This window comes from Petromyzon marinus, unplaced genomic scaffold (genome assembly GCF_048934315.1).
Source record: "Petromyzon marinus isolate PM22_M1 ecotype Great Lakes invasive population unplaced genomic scaffold, UKy_Petmar_22M1.pri1.0 PM_Scaffold_4, whole genome shotgun sequence".
Taxonomy (NCBI): Eukaryota; Metazoa; Chordata; class Hyperoartia; order Petromyzontiformes; family Petromyzontidae; genus Petromyzon; species Petromyzon marinus.
In genome coordinates this window covers 3,967,834-3,987,500 of record NW_027423390.1, presented here as the reverse complement: position 1 = coordinate 3,987,500, position 19,667 = coordinate 3,967,834, and the positions used below count along the sequence as shown (strand labels likewise).

The window sequence follows — 19,667 nt, the reverse complement described above, 5'->3', positions numbered from 1 at the left end:
GCTCTGAACGACGGTAATTGGGCCCGCGAAAGCGGTCGTTAAGTTATTTTGGCGTTAAGCCGGTTATAGGGTAATGCACGTTAAAGGCTTAATTAGTTCAGATGGCATCGAAAGTTACACCTTTTTCACCCAAAAAACTTACTTTGTAACGTAAAAGCAAAGCCTATTAATACATAAAGATGCTAACAACATAAATATAATATAATATTAAAAGAAACGTGGTTAATCAATGAATGCATTAATATTTACTGAACCTACAACAGCCCGTCATTAACAGGGGAATAAGTGAACACATTACACTCTATGGAGGCACTACACTATACACTACACTATACACTACACTATACACTACACTATACACTACACTATACACTACACTATACACTACACTATACACTACACTATACACTACACTATACACTACACTATTATACTACACTATACACTACATTACTATACACTACACTATACACTACACTTATACTACTATACACTACACTATACACTACACTATACAGTAAACTATACACTACACTATACACTACACTATTATACTACTATACACTACACTATACACTACACTATACACTACTATACACTACACTATACAGTAAACTATACACTACACTATACACTACACTATTATACTACTATACACTACACTATACAGTAAACTATACACTACACTATACACTACACTATTATACTACTATACACTACACTATACAGTAAACTATACACTACACTATTATACTACTATACACTACACTATACAGTAAACTATACACTACACTATACACTACACTATTATACTACTATACACTACACTATACAGTAAACTATACACTACACTATTATACTACTATACACTACACTATACAGTAAATTATACACTACACTATACACTACACTATTATACTACTATACACTACACTATACACTACACTATACATTAAGCTATACACTACACTATTATACTACTATACACTACACTATTATACTACTATACACTACACTATTATACTACTATACACTACACTATACATTACTATAGACTACACTATACACTACACTTATATACTATACACTACTATACACTACACTATTATACTACTATACACTACACTATACACTACACTATTATACTACTATACACTACACTATACATTAAGCTATACACTACACTATTATACTACTATACACTACACTATACACTACTATAGACTACACTATACACTACACTTATATACTATACACTACTATACACTACACTATTATACTACTATAAACTACACTATACACTACACTATTATACTACTATACACTACACTATTATACCACTATACACTACACTATTATACTACTATACACTACACTATACACTACTATACACTACACTATTATATACTATACACTACTATACACCACACTATTATATACTATACTACTATACACTACACTATTATACTACTATACACTACACTATACACTACACTATTATATACTATACACCACACTATTATATACTATACACTACTATACACTACACTATACACTAAACCAAACATTACATGACACTACTATACACTACACTATACACTACACTATTATACTACTATACACTACACTATACACTACACTATTATACTACTATACACTACACTATACTATACACTATTATATACTATACACCACACTATTATATACTACACTACTATACACTACACTATCCACTAAACCAAACATTACATGACACTACTATACACTACACGTTGAGCTCTATGCGGGCCCGTTGATTGGTCATTACCACGGGTTCTGCTGTATGCCCGCCATCCCACGAGGCCGCTACGATTTGTTGTTGTTGGTGTTGTTGTTGGTGTTGTTGTTGTTGGTGTTGTTGTTGCACCAATGTCCCTGTACGTGGGCAACCGGCGCTAATCGATTGGGGATCCGGGGGGGTCGTGGGTGACCTACAGCCTTGAACGCAAAGACACAAGTTCTAAAGAGGAATGAGTTTTCAATTTGCATTTGAGAAGCGCATGGCCCGAGTATCGAGGTGTTATGGGGTGGATCAGAATTCGTTGTATGTCGACTGCAGGAGGCGGAATCCGATGAGCTATGAAGCTCTTTTGTTCACAGACGTCCAATCGGGGGGGGGGGCACGGGGTTAGAACGTTTCAGCAACAAACACAATAAATGTTGACTTAAAGCCTTCGTGACTGATGGGTTCAAATAAAATAACAAAAAAACTCCCCGACGTTTCGATCGCAACACAGTAGCGGTCGTCACCAGGAAAAAGGGTGGTGGTGGTGATGATGACCGCTTTTGTTTGCGATCGAAACGTCCGAGTTCTTTGTTATTTTATTTTAACCTATCTTACGTGACCTTAACCGAAAGACTGCGAAGAATACAAACGAACACAATACACACAAACACGATAGGAATGCAAACTATATGAAAGGTAGGAGAGAGAGAGAGAGATCGCCCAAGCAAAGTGCAGAGCTAAACCATCCCCGTCCTTGCATGCCGCTGAAGTGTTAACTTCTTCTTCAGAAGCGAACTTGCCACAAATAAAATATCTCAACAAAGTGGCTTCTCATTTGGACATTTACAGGGCAAAACAATTATCTAGAGTGGAGGTGGGTGGGGGGTTTTGGCTGTGTTTCCATGAGGTGTCATCATTGCTGCGTTACCAGGTGGGGTTGGGGTGCTTAGCCTGCGCGTAGATCAGCACAGAACCACCGCTGAGTCATTGTTACATTCCTGCTACTGCCGTGTTGACTCAATAACAGCAACAGCATCATCATCATCACGGTCATCAGTCGGCGATGCTTACACGCAGTTACAGCATCGTCGTCATCATCTATCTATACCGCTATCGTGATGCTTACACATTCACATCATTATCTTAACCACCACCACCATCGTGATGCTTACACAGTCACATCATTATCTACACTGCCACCACCACCATCATCGTGATGCTTACACAGTCACATCATTATCTTAACCACCACCACCACCATCGTGATGCTTACACAGTCACATCATTATCTTAACCACCACCACCATCGTGATGCTTACACAGTCACATCATTATCTTAACCACCACCACCACCATCGTGATGCTTACACAGTCACATCATTATCTTAACCACCACCACCACCATCGTGATGCTTACACAGTCACATCATTATCTTAACCACCACCATCATCGTGATGCTTACACAGTCACATCATTATCTTAACCACCACCACCACCATCGTGATGCTTACACAGTCACATCATTATCTTAACCACCACCACCATCGTGATGCTTACACAGTCACATCATCATCTACACTGCCGCCATCATCATCATCGTGATGCTTACACAGTCACATCATTATCTTCACCACCACCACCACCATCGTGATGCTTACACAGTCACATCATTATCTTAACCACCACCACCACCATCGTGATGCTTACACAGTCACATCATTATCTTAACCACCACCACCATCGTGATGCTTACACAGTCACATCATTATCTTAACCACCATCATCACCCTGATGCTTCCACAGTCATACAATCTAAACCATCATCACCGTGTTAACTCTGGTGATGTTTAGTTTGATATGCACAGTTGAGATCATCGCTTATCGGGTGGCTTCGTGGGGGGAGAGGGGGCGCCGGATATTTTTTAAACGCCGGATAATCACTCATCATCATTATTATTTAACGTAGCTTATTTTTGCACTTTCATTCGATGACATGTTTGTAGGTTCATAATCAAGGTTTTTGGCTTATATCACGTAAGTATAAATGTGTCGTAATCCTCCACCACCCGACACGGCCAGTAAGGTTTGTCACTTAAACAACGCGCCAATTAGTGACTACTTCAGCCCACCGGTGTGTGTGTGAGAGCAAATCCACAATATTTACAATTTGAGTCGTGTTTTTTTTTTAGTGTTTCAAATGATTTTGCGACCTGAGATTGCCATAAATAAACGTCAAACTATACAAAAATGAATGTATGCTTATAAACATAAATATCCAGTAAATATAGTAACGTATTTACTGTAGCGTAGTTACCGGTCCGTTCTCGAAGACCCTGCATCACGGGGTGATGTATCCATGTGCAGTATTTTCATTGTTTAGGTTGTGTGTGTAGTGTATAATGTCGTATATAATATTTAACACCGAAATCAGAGCGACCCTTTTATTGTCACGTGCATACAGAGCTGCCGCTCGCCAGACTTGGGTTACAGCGTTTGGTGAGGTTTTTGCCGGTTTTGCCGGGTCGGCCTTTGACAGCCGGATAATCGATGATCGACTGAATACGGTGGCACCATCTGTCCATGCGAGGAGTTTATTTGAATCGAGTTACGCGGGAGATTCGCGGTTAAAATTGCGACATTCTGGAAAAATCGCCTGACTCAGCGGCTGGTTGTGGTCGTTGTCATCACCGGCGTAACGCCACCACGTGATTGAATTGTAAATGTTGCTGAGGGTATATACACTACACTATACACTACTAAGCAAGACGCTATACACTACACGACTATACACTACTATACACTACACTACGACTAAATACTACACTACACACTACACTACTATACACTACCCTACTATACACTACACTACTATACACTGCACTACTATACACTACACTATACACTACTATACACTACACTACTATACACTACACTATACACTACTATACACTACACTCCTATACACTGCACTACTATACACTATACTACTATATACTACACTATACACTACTATACACTATACTATTATACACTACACTATACACTACTATACACTACACTCCTATACACTGCACTACTATACACTGCACTACTGTACACTATACTACTATATACTACACTATACACTACACTACTATACACTATACTATTATACACTACACTACTATACACTACACTACTATACACTACACTACTATACACTACACTACTATACACCACACTACTATACACTACACTACTATACACTACACTACTATACACGACACTACTATACACTACACTACTATACACTACACTACTATACACTACACTACTATACCCTACACTATACACTACACTACTATACACTACACTACTATACACTACACTATACACTACACTATACACTACACTACTATACACTACACTACTATACACTACACTACTATACACTACACTACTATACACTACACTACTATACACTACACTACTATACACTACACTACTATACACTACACTACTATACACTACACTACTATACACTACACTATAAACTACTATACACTACTATACACTGCACTACTATACACTACACTACTATACACTTCACTACTATACCCTACACTATACACTACACTACTATACACTATACTATTATACACTACACTACATTACTATACATTACACTACTATACACTACACTATACACTACACTATACACTACTATACACTACACTATACACTGCACTACTATACACTATACACTACTATACACTACACTAAACCCACAGCAACGTTTACAATTATACTTTCTGACACACAACGACCGGTGAGTGCTGAATCGGTCACTAAGTTGTGCTCGTCGTGTTCACGTGACGCAAGCCTCGCTACTGATTGGCAGTGTCGGGTGGTGGCGGCGGGTTTTAGCGACACCACATTTCTATTTGCGCGATGCGACCCAAACAAAAACCCTTTCAATGCATTTGAATTGAGTTGCATGGAGATGCGTAGAGCACAGTCCAAGTCGCGTTGGCAGTGGTGGCGGATACAGGACCATCGCAGGGTGGGAACATGCAAAACCTCACCAGAGCAGCAACAACAACAACAGATTATTCACGTGAGAGCCAGCCCAGAGCCTACTTCACACGGGATGAACAATGAACAGGGCTTGTGCACGTGTAAGTAGTGCTTAATTACACGGTCACACTCGCACAACAACAACCACAACAACCACAACAACCACCGTTCATCACGAAGTGGCGGTGACATCGCCACGGCTCCTGTGCCAGGCTTGCTGGGCTTTGAGGGGGACAGACCCAGCAGGTGCCATGGGTTGATAGATGATCGGCCGATGCACCCACTGTGCCAACTCTCTGCGTTTTATCCACGCGGCGCTCCGCTCGTTGTTGTGAGCGTCGCTCCTCCGCCCTACGCCGTTGCTGGAGGAGGGCGACTGCCTCCAGCCGCGCGGTAGCCTCACAGTGCACCTAGCCTGGCACTCGCCCGGTAGCGTTCTTCACGAGCCTGTGCCTCCACAGAGGCCAATCTTGACGCTACTGTTACTGGTTTTCATACATGTACAGACATAAGCCAACGTCTCCCATATAGCTTTAACAAATGCTGTGAGCGGGTAGCAGTACCTATGAAGGCTGGCACAGCACACGAGCGACTGGGTGGTCACACAAATACAAATATCCCCCGTGTAGTCTCTAACAGATCGTTGGGGCAAGTGCTGTTAATGATCAGCAGCCTTGAAGGCCGGCACGGTACGCGAGGGGGTGGGTGGCCAGCACCATGCCCGGCCGCCTTTGTCTCCCCATTAGCGATGTTTACACACCACACCAGGTACTTATTTGAGGCTGAGTCGACCTAGGGGAGGCCCAGGACCGTGACTGGTGTTGGCCGTGAGCGGGAATCGAACTCGGGTCGCCAGGTTCGTAGTGCAGCGCGCGAACCGTTACACTACCACGCCCGGACAGTGGCACACACACAGTGACACACACAGTGAAACAGACAGTGACACAGACACACAGCACCACACAGTGACACACAGTGACACACAGTGACACAGACACACAGCACCACACAGTGACACAGCCTCACACAGACACACAGCACCACACAGTGACACACACAGTGACACAGCCTCACACAGACACACAGCGCCACACAGTGACACACACAGTGACACAGTCTCACGCAGACACACAGCGCTACACAGTGACACACAGTGACACAGCCTCACACAGACACACAGTGCCACACAGTGACACACACAGTGACACAGCCTCACACAGACACACAATGACACACAGTGACACAGCCTCACACAGACACACAGCACCACACAGTGACACACACAGTGACACACAGTGACACACACAGTGACAGCCTCACACAGACACACAGCACCACACAGCGCCACACAGTGACACAGCCTCACACAGACACACAGCGCCTCACAGTGACACACACAGTGACACAGCCTCACACAGACACACAGCACCACACAGTGACACAGCCTCACACAGACACACAGCGCCACACAGTGACACAGCCTCACACAGACACACAGCACCACACAGTGACACACACAGTGACACAGCCTCACACAGACACACAGCGCCACACAGTGGCACACACAGACACAGCGACACACACAGGCGTACATTGACACACAGTGACACACACAGTGACACAGTCTCACACAGACACACAGCGCCACACAGTGACACAGTGACACAGCCTCACACAGACATACAGCGCCACACAGTGACACACACAGTGACACAGCCTCACACAGACACACAGCGCCACACAGTGACACACACAGTGACACAGTCCCACACAGACACACAGCGCCACACAGCCACACACAGTGACACACACAGTGACACACACAGTGACACACACAGTGACACACAGCGCCACGCCACAGTGACACACACAGCGCCACAGTGACACACACACAGCGCCACATAGTGACACACAGTGACAAACAGTGACACAGCGTGACACACACAGCGCCACACACAAAGTGACACACACACAGTCATCAGGGTGAACGGCTTACAACAATGGGATCTCTCGCCGTTCCATTCTGGTGCTTGCGTGTGTGTCTGTGTGTGTGCGTGCCTGTATGTCTGTGTGTGTACTTGTGTGTCTGTGTGTGTGCGTGCCTGTATGTATGTGTGTACTTGTGTGTCTGTGTGTGTGCCTGTATGTATGTGTGTGTACTTGTGTGTCTGTGTGTGTGCGTGTCTGTATGTATGTGTGTACTTGTGTGTCTGTGTGTGTGCCTGTATGTGTGTGTACTTGTGTGTCTGTGTGTGTGCGTGTCTGTATGTATGTTTGTGTACTTGTGTGTCTGTGTGTGTGCGTGCGTGCCTGTATGTGTGTCTGTGTGTGTGCGTGCTTGTATGTGTGTGTGTACTTGTGTGTGTCTGTGTGTGTGCGTGCCTGTATGTGTGTGTGCGTGCCTGTATGTGTGTGTGTGTACTTGTGTGTCTGTGTGTGTGCGTGCGTGCCTTTATGTGTGTCTGTGTGTGTGCGTGCCTTTATGTGTGTGTGTGTACTTGTGTGTGTCTGTGTGTGCCTGTATGTGTGTGTCTGTGTGTGTGTATGTGTGTGTGTACTTGTGTGTGTCTGTGTGTGTGTGTGCCTGTATGTGTGTGTCTGTGTGCGTGCCTGTGTGTGTGTGTACTTGTGTGTGTCCGTGTGTGTGCGTGCCTGTATGTGTCTGTGTGTGTGTGTGTGCCTGTATGTGTGTGTGTACTTGTGTGTGTCTGTGTGTGCGTGCCTGTATGTGTGTCTGTGTGTGTGTCTGTGTGTGTGTGTACTTGTGTGTGTGTGTGTCTGTGTGTGTGTGTACTTGTGTGTGTCTGTGTGTGTGTACTTGTGTGTGTCTGTGTGTGTGTCTGTGTACTTGTGTGTGTGTCTGTATGTGTGTCTGTGTGTGTGTCTGTGTGTGTGTGTGTACTTGTGTGTGTCTGTGTGTGTGTCTGTGTGTACTTGTGTGTGTACTTGTGTGTGTCTGTATGTGTGTGTGTACTTGTGTGTGTGCCTGTATGTGTGTGTGTACTTGTGTGTGTCTGTGTGCGCGCTTTCTCATTGTTACATTGCGCCGCCGCCACCGCCGCTCTAAAAAACAACAACATCAACATCCACGCATTGTGCGACTTCCTCCTGCTCCCGCTCGTGGTTGCTCTCTGTGACCCCCCTCCCCACTACGTTCGTGTACCTGCCTGCGTGTGTGCGCTTGTACGTGTGTGTACGTGTGTACGTGTGTACGTGCGTGCTTGTACGTGCGAGCTGTTGGACACTCTCGGAGAGAGAGGCGATGGATTCGCATGCGCAGGGAAATCACAGCCAGCAGTTTTCCCCCCGAGCTCTGCGGTCCTACAGTGGGCTGTGTGGCCTGCTCCATTCACGAGCGCGTGCCGCGCATTGCGCGTCTCTCCGTGACGCTTGGGGTTCACGCTCACCAACGCCGGTGACGATCATCCGAACCGGTCCTGGCTCTCCGTTAGGTCGACTCGGCCTCAAAATCGGTACGTGGCGCGAGTGCGTGGTAAGCATCGCCGCTAGGGGAGACGGGCGGCCGGGCGTGGTGCTGGCCACCCACCCACCCGCCCGCCCGCTCGTGCACTGTGCCGGCCTTCACAGGTGCTGCCCTGTATACGTCTGTGTGCGGGCGTCTCTCTCCGACAGGTGCGGTTCTCCCCGTGCGTGCGCGTGCGTCCCCTCTTCGCGTGGGACTTCGCTCTGCGCGCCGCTCGCCCGGGCCCCTGGGAGGCGATGGCTCGCGACCGCCAGCGCTTCCAGCGGCGAGTCCACGAGGCCGCCGCCGCCCTGGAGCCGTGCCTCCTGCCGGCACGCAGACTCGCAGCCTGGGAGCGCTTGCAGCGGCAGGAGCAGCAGCAGGAGCAGCAGCAGGAACAGGAACAGCAGCAGCAGGAGCAGCAGCAGGAACAGGAACAGCAGCAGCAGGAACAGCAGCAGAAGGATCAATGACGTCAGCAGGAACAGCAGCAGCAGGAACAGGAACAGCAGCAGGAACAGCAGCAGGAACAGGAACAGCAGCAGTAGGAACAGCAGCAGCAGGAACAGCAGCAGGAACAGCAGCAGTAGGAACAGCAGCAGTAGGAACAGCAGCAGGAACAGGAGCAGCAGGAACAGGAGCAGTAGGAACAGCAGCAGCAGGAACAGCAGCAGCAGGAACAGCAGCAGTAGGAACAGCAGCAGTAGGAACAGCAGCAGCAGGAACAGCAGCAGTAGGAACAGCAGCAGCAGGAACAGCAGCAGCAGGAACAGCAGCAGAAGGATCAATGACGTCAGCAGGAACAGCAGCAGCAGGAACAGGAGCAGTAGGAACAGCAGGAGAAGGATCAATGACGTCAGCAGGAACAGCAGCAGCAGGAACAGCAGCAGCAGGAACAGCAGCAGTAGGAACAGCAGCAGCAGGAACAGCAGCAGTAGGAACAGCAGCAGAAGGATCAATGACGTCAGTAGGAACAGCAGCAGTAGGAACAGCAGCAGTAGGAACAGCAGCAGCAGGAACAGCAGCAGCAGGAACAGCAGCAGCAGGAACAGCAGCAGTAGGAACAGCAGCAGCAGGAACAGGAACAGCAGCAGCAGGAACAGGAACAGCAGCAGCAGGAACAGCAGCAGCAGGAACAGCAGCAGAAGGATCAATGACGTCAGCAGGAACAGCAGCAGCAGGAACAGCAGCAGCAGGAACAGCAGCAGTAGGAACAGCAGCAGAAGGATCAATGACGTCAGCAGGAACAGCAGCAGCAGGAACAGCAGCAGCAGGAACAACAGCAGTAGGAACAGCAGCAGAAGGATCAATGACGTCAGCAGGAACAGCAGCAGCAGCAGGAACAGCAGCAGTAGGAACAGCAGCAGTAGGAACAGCAGCAGCAGGAACAGGAGCAGTAGGAACAGCAGCAGCAGGAGGAGCAATGACTGCAGGAGCAGCAGGAACAGCAGCAGCAGGAGGAGCAGGAACAGCATCAGGAGCAACGACAGCAGCAGGAGCAGCATCAGAAACAGCAGCAGCAGGAGCAGCAGGAGCAGCAGTGGCAGCAGCAGCAGCAGCAGCGGCTATTGTACAAGAAACAAACATCACAGCAGTCGCGGCTTTCCGAGTCACAGGGACACATGACCCACCGTGACCCCACCGTGACCCCACCGTGACCCCCCCACCGTGACCCCACCGTGACCTCCCCACCACCGTGACCCCACCGTGACCCCCCCACCGTGACCCCCCCACCGTGACCCCCCCACCGTGACCCCCCCACCGTGACCCCACCCCCACCGTGACTGCCGTCAGCGGAGAGAGGAGTGAACGCGTGCGAGAGAGACGGAGACTCTCTGGCAATGAGGTGGCGGCGCCGGGCTCGCTGGTCCTCGCCGGCACCCCCCTCCCCCCCCCCCCCCCGGCACCATCGGCGCCACCCCCCCCCCCAACGGTGAACGTTTGCCGGACGTCGTGGGGGAGCCCGTTCTGTGGGGGGGTGGGACTGGACGGGATAATTGAGTTCCCGAGGGAGCGCCCAAAACGACTTCGAGCAAATTCTGTTACCTGTTGCCGGCAAGGGGGGGGGGGGGGGGGGGGGGGAGCGAACCGTGGGGCAACGCCAAGTGTGGCGGCGAGATGTTGCCTCCCTCGCCGGGTGCGCAGGAGGTCGTGGGCTCAATTTGCGACCCCGACGGCGAAGCCTGTTGCTCTCACGTTGGGAGTTTGCGCCTCTGTCCGGCCCGTGGTGATCGCGTGGATTTTCCCTCCGGGTCTCTCCGGGTTTTTTTCCCCTCCGCATTTTTTTTGTCGTATTCAGTTCTTCCTCCTCCCCCTCCCACACCTGCATACGTACGGCGAGAAAGAAGTTCAACAAACGTGCACGCGCGCGGTTAGACACAACGTCGCGCGTTGAGATTCATTGCCCGCTAGCTACAATTCTCCACGCGACGACGATGACGACGACGATGATGACGATGATGAGCCACTTCGTTGGGCGATCGCTCGCTAAGTGGTGCCTCGCCTGGTAAAGTAAAATTCCGTTCGACGGTAAGCGCTGAATTACCTACGCGGGGGTCAAAAGTTGACGAAAGTTTCTCAGAATCCGAATCGGGATGCTACTCGCGTAGCGTCGTTGAAAATCACTCAGACTGACACTTCGCAACAAGTCACCCGCTTACACGTTATTCACCTAATTTTTGCACCAGTTTGTAGGCACTCCTATTGCTATCTATACGGTCACTTCTTGTTAACCTGTTGCCCACCCTCGCTTAACCTGCACACAGCAGAATCTCGCGCGGAGGCTTCGCGCACAGCTCCTTGGCACGCAAACCAGCTCATCGCACTCCACCGCTGCCCTCGCCTACACTGCCTCAGACCCGCTCGCCCGTCTGTCCCGGGCGGGGGGGGTGGGGAGATGAACCTTCACCCGCCCGGCGACGCGTCGTGGTGCGTTGACAGCTTGAGCTGCGGCGGCGAAGCAACAGCGACCAACCCAGCTCCGCTCATGCACACCTTACGTCCTCCCCCGACAACTGTCCAAGACCTCCCCCGTGTCTCGTTTAGCCCCGCCAGGCCTGCGCCCGGATTCCCATTAACGGACCCTGGCGGTCTCCCTGGCAACACCTCCGGTGTCGGCGTCCACAACCGCTTGGCCCCCGAATTAGGTGGCGCTTTGTCCGTGCAGCCACGTGTCGCGCGCAACACGCGGCTGTTACTCCTCTACACTTGTGCTGCTGGTGGAATCCGATGAGCTGTAAAGCTCGTTATTAACGGATGCCTCCACGCAGACGCTCCCTCCTTCAGCAAACGGAAACCCCCCATTCACCATCATCGTCGTCGTCGTCGTCATTATCAACACGTGCATACGCATAAATTGTTATAATCGTGGCTAACACGGTAACGCCGAGTCGTTATTTGGACGGAGGCCGACCGGTGCGGGCCGCGCTGTTTCCTCTGGGGCGCCGTCTGTCCCGAGTGGACTGCCTCCAACACTGCTGCGGCCACCACCGCCCCGGCCTGGGCCTGGGCCTGGCCTGGGCCCGGGCCTGGCCTGCTTAAGCGGAGGCAATTCTTTATTTCCCCGCGTGATTTCAACCGCGCCAGTCGCTCGCCCCGTGCACTTTACCGACAATAAAAAAAAAGAGCGGAGCGGGGGCCGGTGGGGGGATGTTTGTCATCGCGATTATTGACACCACACCCCCCCCACCGTTTAAAACGTGTTTGGGTTGGGCTGATGATTGTGTAAACAAGTTTATATCTATATACTTTCCTCGTTCCAGTTCCTCACGAACCTAGGGGGCGACGCGTAGACCGTGGACTCGTTGGGTCGGAGGCGGCCAATGGCGCGGCGGGCGGGGGTGTTGGGGTTGGCGTCGAGCGGCAGCGCTGCGAACCCGGTTCACGAGCTGAGGTTCACGAGCTGAGGTTCACGAGCCCGGTTCACGGGCTGAGGTTCACGAGCTGAGGTTCACGTGCTGAGGTTCACATGCTGAGGTTCACGAGCCCGGTTCACGAGCTGAGGTTCACGAGCTGAGGTTCACGAGCTGAGGTTCACGAGCTGAGGTTCACGAGCTGAGGTTCACGAGCCCGGTTCACAAGCTGAGGTTCACGAGCTGAGGTTCACGAGCTGAGGTTCACGAGCCCGGTTCATGTGCCGAGGTTCACGAGCTGAGGTTCACGAGCCCGGTTCACGAGCCCGGTTCACGGGCTGAGGTTCACGAGCTTGGTTCACGAGCTTGGTTCACGAGCTTGGTTCACGTGCTGAGGTTCACGTGCTGAGGTTCACGAGCTTGGTTCACGAACCCGGTTCACGAACCCGGTTCACGTGCCGAGGTTGACGAGCCGAGGTTCACGAGCTGAGGTTCGCGTCCCGCTCGAGGCCACCAACACCTGTGGCGATTTCATCTGAGCCGGTGCTGGGCCTCCCCTGGGTCGACTCGGCCTCAAAGGAGTACCCGGCGCGGTGCGTCGTGAACGTCGCCACCGGGGAGACAAAGGCGGCCAGGCGTGTCGCTGGCCGCCCACCCCCCCTCGCGTGCCACCGTGCCGGCCTTCGTAGACGCTGCTGCTCTCTACTTTGTCTTTGTCGTGCTCCCCTCCACCACCCCCGACACGGCCAGCTAATAAAGTCGCCACCTGATTGATAGACGTGCCCCCGATATGTCCATCGCTGCATCAGCAGCACTCCGCCGGGAAACATTCGAGGGGAGAGCGATCCCCACGCCAGCTCGTCACTTTACAATCGCCGCCCACGTCGGGGCCCGTCCACTTCACGGTGTCAGACCGTGAAGTCGAAGAGCCCCGGGGTGGGTTTGGAGGGGGCGGCCCCCCAAAGCGAGGGGCCCGGGGCCGTCGCCCCCCGATTGTCCTTTACCCCCGAGGGACGGCGGGCTCTGTCGGCCGTCGCCTCGCGCCCTCCGACGTTACCGCGGTATCGGGAGAGCCCGGATAAAATGTTCTGATGAAGTGGACACGCGATGGACACGCGATGGACACGCGTGCCCGAAGTTCCGACTGCTTTAGCAGTGTCCCTCCACACTTGGTAATCATCGTTTCGAGCTATTTGGCTACTGCTGAAAAATTTCCACGTGATGATGATGATGAAGCCACTCCGTTGAGCCGTCATCATCGTCATCATTTGTGATGGGCAGGGTCGCTTCTGGAAAAGGGTCACCTAGCAGCCCAGTCGTGGTGGTGGTGGTGGGGCCTTGCCTGGTGAAATGTCAATTCACTTGCCTTGTCGGGTGCCAGGAGCGTGTACAGCACAGGCCATAGTCGCGCGGTGATCCCCCCGGAAATCCGTTGCGTGATCGATCTGGAAATGTTTGTTCTCTTAAGCGGTGCGTGGGAAAAGTTTTAAAGACGGTCGTGTGATGTAAGTTATTATAATTTTGATTTAAAGTTTTCGTGACTGCAGGGATCCATATTCTTGGTTCTTTCGGTAAAGTCACGTAGAAGGGAAACAATAAAATAATAAACATATAAAACAATTAAATTATCACGACGTTTCGAATGCAACACAAGCAAGCATCATCAGGTGTGAAAACCACAGCAAGAAAATTTGAAAAGAGTGGCGGGTTATTTTTAACGTTAGCACCACGGAGAGCGATTTGACAGTTTGTTCAGATGGACGAGTCCATCTATGTTCGGAAAAGAGGAGGGGGGAGACGAAAATAATGGATGCGGTCTGAAAGCCACCATAAGCGTGAACAATTAATTAAGACCCGAAATGGTTTATCAAATCCTTCCAATGATTGCTAAGCCAGAATCCATCTTCTCGGTTGAAATTGTCTCTGTGTTTGTATATGTGGATAGCCTCATGAACGAATCTCTCATGGTAGCCAGATGGCTTCCAAGACAGAGGTTCTTTGCAAGCCATCTGGCTACTATGAGAGATTCGTTCTTGAAGCTATCCACATATACAAACACAGAGACAATTTCAACCGAGAAGATTGATTCTGGCTTAGCAATCATTGGAAGAATTTGATAATCCATTTCGGGTCTTAATTGTTTTGTTCACGCTTACAGTGGCTTTCAGACCACATCCATTATTTTCGTCTCCCCCCTCTTTTCCAAACATAGATGGACTCGTCCATCTGAACAAACTGTCAAATCGCTCTCCGTGGTGCTAACGTAAAAAAAACGCCACTTTTTCAAATTTTCTTGTTGTGGTTTTCACACCTGATGATTGCTTGTGTTGCAGTCGAAACGTTAGAATTTTATTATTTCATATACAGTGAGGGAAAAAAGTATTTGATCCCCTGATGATTTTGTACGTTTGCCCACTGACAAAGAAATGATCAGTCTATAATTTTAATGGTAGGTTTATTTGAACAGTGAGAGACAGAATAACAACAAAATCCAGACAAACACATGTAAAAAATGTTATAAATTGATTTGCATTTTAATGAGGGAAATAAGTATGTGACCCCTCTGCAAAACATGACTTAGTACTTGGTGGCAAAACCCTTGTTGGCAATCACAGAGTTCAGAGTTTTCGTGTAGTTGGCCACCAGGTTTGCACACATCTCAGGAGGGATTTTGTCCCACTCCTCTTTGCAGATCTTCTCCAAGTCATTAAGGTTTCGAGGCTGACGTTTGGAAACTCGAATAATCAGCTCCCTCCACAGATTTTCTATGGGATAAAGGTCTGGAGACTGGCTAGGCCACTCCAGGACCTTAATGTGCTTCTTCTTGAGCCACTCCTTTGTTGCCTTGGCCGTGTGTTTTGGGTCATTATCATGCTGGAATACCCATCCACGACCCATTTTCAATGCCCTGGCTGAGGGAAGGAGGTTCTCAGCCAAGATTTGACGGTACATGGCCCCGTTCCATCGTCCCTTTAATGCGGTGAAGTTGTCCTGTCCCCTTAGCAGAAAAAAACACCCCCAAAGCATAATGTTTCCACCTCCACGTTTGACGGTTGGGATGGTGTTCTTGGGGTCATAGGCAGCATTCCTCCTCCTCCAAACACGGCGAGTTGAGTTGATGCCATAGAGCTCCATTTTGGTCTCATCTGACCACAACACTTTCACCCAGTTGTCCTCTGAATCATTCAGATGTTCATTGGCAAACTTCAGACGGGCATGTATATGTGCTTTTTTGAGTAGGGGGACCTTGCGGGCGCTGCAGAATTTCAGGCCTTCACGGCGTAGTGTGTTACCAATTGTTTTCTTGGTGACTATGGTCCCAGCTGCCTTGAGATCATTGACAAGATCCTCCCGTGTAGTTCTGGGCTGATTCCTCACCGTTCTCATGATCATTGCAACTCCACGAGGTCAGATCTTGCATGGAGCCCCAGGCCGAGGATGATTGACAGTTATTTTGTGTTTCTTCCATTTGCGAATAATCGTACCAACTGTTGCTGCTTGGCAATGGTCTTGTAGCCCATTCCAGCCTTGTGTAGGTCTACAATCTTGTCCCTGAGATCTTTGAAGAGCTCTTTGGCCTTGGCCATGGTGGAGAGTTTGGAATCTGATTGATTGCTTGCTTCTGTGGACAGGTGTCTTTTAGACAGGTAACAAGCTGAGATTAGGAGCACTCCCTTTAAGAGTGTGCTCCTAATCTCAGCTCGTTACGGGAGCCAGAAAACTTTCTGATTGAGAGGGGGTCAAATACTTATTTCCTTAATTAAAATGCAAATCAATTTATAACATTTTTGACATGCGTTTTTCTGGATTTTGTTGTTGTTATTCCGTCTCTCAATGTTCAAATAAACCTACCATTAAAATTATAGACTGATCATTTATTTGTCAGTGGGCAAACGTACAAAATCAGCAGGGGATCAAATACTTTTTTCCCTCACTGTATAGATTTATTTTATTGTTTCCCTTCTACGTGACTTTACCGAAAGAACCAAGAATTATTATTTTAACTCAAGTGTTGTATTGAGTTCGGCATCAACAACAACAACAAGAACAACGACGTCATTCTCAATCCTGGTTCTCATCGTCATCAAGCATCGTCACGACTGGGATTTCAATGGGCAAGAACCGTTATACGCATCACCATCATCATCATGATCATCAGCCTCCATCATAATCACCTTCACTGCCATCATCATCCATCAGTCATCACCATTATCATCCTGCATCATAATCACCTTCACTGTCATCCATCAATCAGCACCATCATCCTCATCGTGATCATCATAATCACCTTCACTGTCGTCATCATCCATCAATCATCATCCTCATCGTGATCATCATCAGCCTCCATCATCACCATCACCGGTAGTAGTGGACAAGCTGTTTGGTGACGCTGCTGCTGCTGCTGCCGCGTTGTTGGCAGCGGCGGCTATGCTCCAGCACAACAACAACAACACGCGTCCCCCCGTCAACAACTACAAAACACTGTGCCCGACGTTTCGGGCAGCGGCCCTTGCTCATTTGCCCTGAAAACGTCGCCCGTGAGTTTTTGTTTTTGTTTCCCCCCGGTTCGTCTTCTCGCCATCTCGAGGCTCGCCAAAGTGCGTTGGCGACCGCGAGTTGCCAAGCCACAGGGGGAGAGCGAGATAAATGGAGACGGCGAGGAACGGCGATATTTTTTTATTTTTTTTTAATTCTCGAGTAGCTGGACTCGGGGACTAATGAAGCGCTGAATCGGATTCGGCGCTGGAAACCCGGACCCGGAACCCGGACTGGAACCCGGGAACTCGTGCGCTGCCGGCCTCGGAGCCTCTGACCACCGAGCCCACCTCTGCCTCCCCGGCCACGTCTCGAGCCGGGGGGGGGGGGGGGTGGGACGTGGATCGCTCTCCGTCACGACATCCCCTTGCTGTATCGTGGCCGGTGTGTGGGGGCGCCTGTGGTGGCTCTGAAATGTTGACTACCTCGCCTGGTTCGCAAGGAGGTCGCGGGTTCGATCCCCGGCCCCGACCGACGCCTGTTGCACATTTGGAATCTGCGTGTCTCATCATCATCATAGTGGCGAGATGTGAACTTCCTCGCCTGGTATACAGGAGACCTGTGGGTTCAATCCCGACCCCGACGACGCCTGTTTGTTATTTGGAATCTGCGTGTCTCATCATCATCATAGTGGCGAGATGTTAACTACCTCGCCTGGTCGTGGGTTAGATCCCAACCCTGACGCTGCCTGTTGTATATTATGAGTTTGCGTGTCTCATCATCATCATCACAGTGGCGAGTTAACTACTTCGCCTGGTATGCAGGAGGTCGTGGGTTTAATTCCGACCCTGATGCCTGCGGTATATTTGGAGTTTGCGTATCTCATCATCATCATCAGAGTGGCGAGTTGTTAACTACCTCGCCTGGTATGCAGGAGGTCGTGGGTTTGAGCCTGACACTGACACTGCCTGCTGTGTATTTGGAGTGTGGGTCTCTCATCATCATCATCAGTGGCGAGTTGTTAACTACTTCGCTAGGTATGCAGGAGGTCGTGGGTTTGAGCCCCACACTGACACTGCCTGCTGCTGTGTATTTGGAGTGTGGGTGTCTCATCATCACTTTCATCAGTGGCGAGTTGTTAACTACTTCGCCTGGTGTGCAGGAGGTTGTGGGTTTTAGCCCCACACTGACACTGCCTGCTGCTGTGTATTTGGAGTGTGGGTGTCTCATCATCACCTTCATCACAGTGGCGAGTTGTTAACTACTTCGCCAGGTATGCAGGAGGTCGTGGGTTTGAGCCCCACACTGACACTGCCTGCTGCTGTGTATTTGGAGTGTGGGTGGATCTTCCTCTCTTTCCCCGTGGTGGTCGCGTGGATTTTTCTCCGGACCCTCCGGTTCCCCCCCCCCCTCCACGTTTAGAATCGGCATCACGCGTTAGAGTGTTTGGCAACTGCTAGAAATAGCCACACGGTAAAATGAAAAAAATAGTTTAGATTACTGTTTCACGACGCAAACCGTGGAGTTTGTGCATTGAAAAAAAACATCACAATTGTTGGTAAAAAGATGTTAAGTTCACATTTGGCATTAACTTAAAAAAATCCACATTCATGTGGCAGTGGGGAATTAGTCATTACACTTTTATTTCACCAGGTCAGGCCCACTACTTAGCTATGTAGCTCTTCTTCAAAAGTGATCTGGTTATCACAAACAATAGACCAACGAAGTCACTGATATCATCATCATCATCACCACGTGGAAATGTTTAGCAGCAGCCAAGTGCCTCTAAACGCCCTGACGCCGATTGTCAACGTGGAGGGGGAAACCCGAAGACAATTTTCACGCGACCCACACGGGGAGAGAGAGAGAGGCGCAAACTACAAATCTACAGCAGCAGCAGCAGGCGTCAGGGTCGGGATCGAGCCCACGACCTCCTGCGTACCAGGCGAGGTAGTCAACATCTCCTAGGACACCCAGTTTATTGCCCTCTCACAAACTGGTAGGTATTTTATCCTCCCCCCCCTAAGCGACGACGATGATGATGACGACAATAAA

General features: G+C 49.6%; 1 protein-coding gene across 2 annotated transcripts in view; it reads left to right on the top strand.

Annotated features, from left to right (window-relative positions):
* LOC116956816 (uncharacterized) overlaps positions 1 to 9,902 on the top strand; it is a 16,251-nt gene extending 6,349 nt beyond the window's left edge. For both annotated transcript variants that reach the window (XM_032978660.2, XM_032978659.2), the window contains exon 3: positions 9,456 to 9,902. In XM_032978660.2, the coding sequence (XP_032834551.2) occupies positions 9,456 to 9,758 (303 nt within the window). In that variant the 3' untranslated portion in view covers positions 9,759 to 9,902. The remainder of the gene's footprint in view (positions 1 to 9,455) is intronic.
* The last annotated feature ends 9,765 nt before the right edge of the window (positions 9,903 to 19,667 follow it).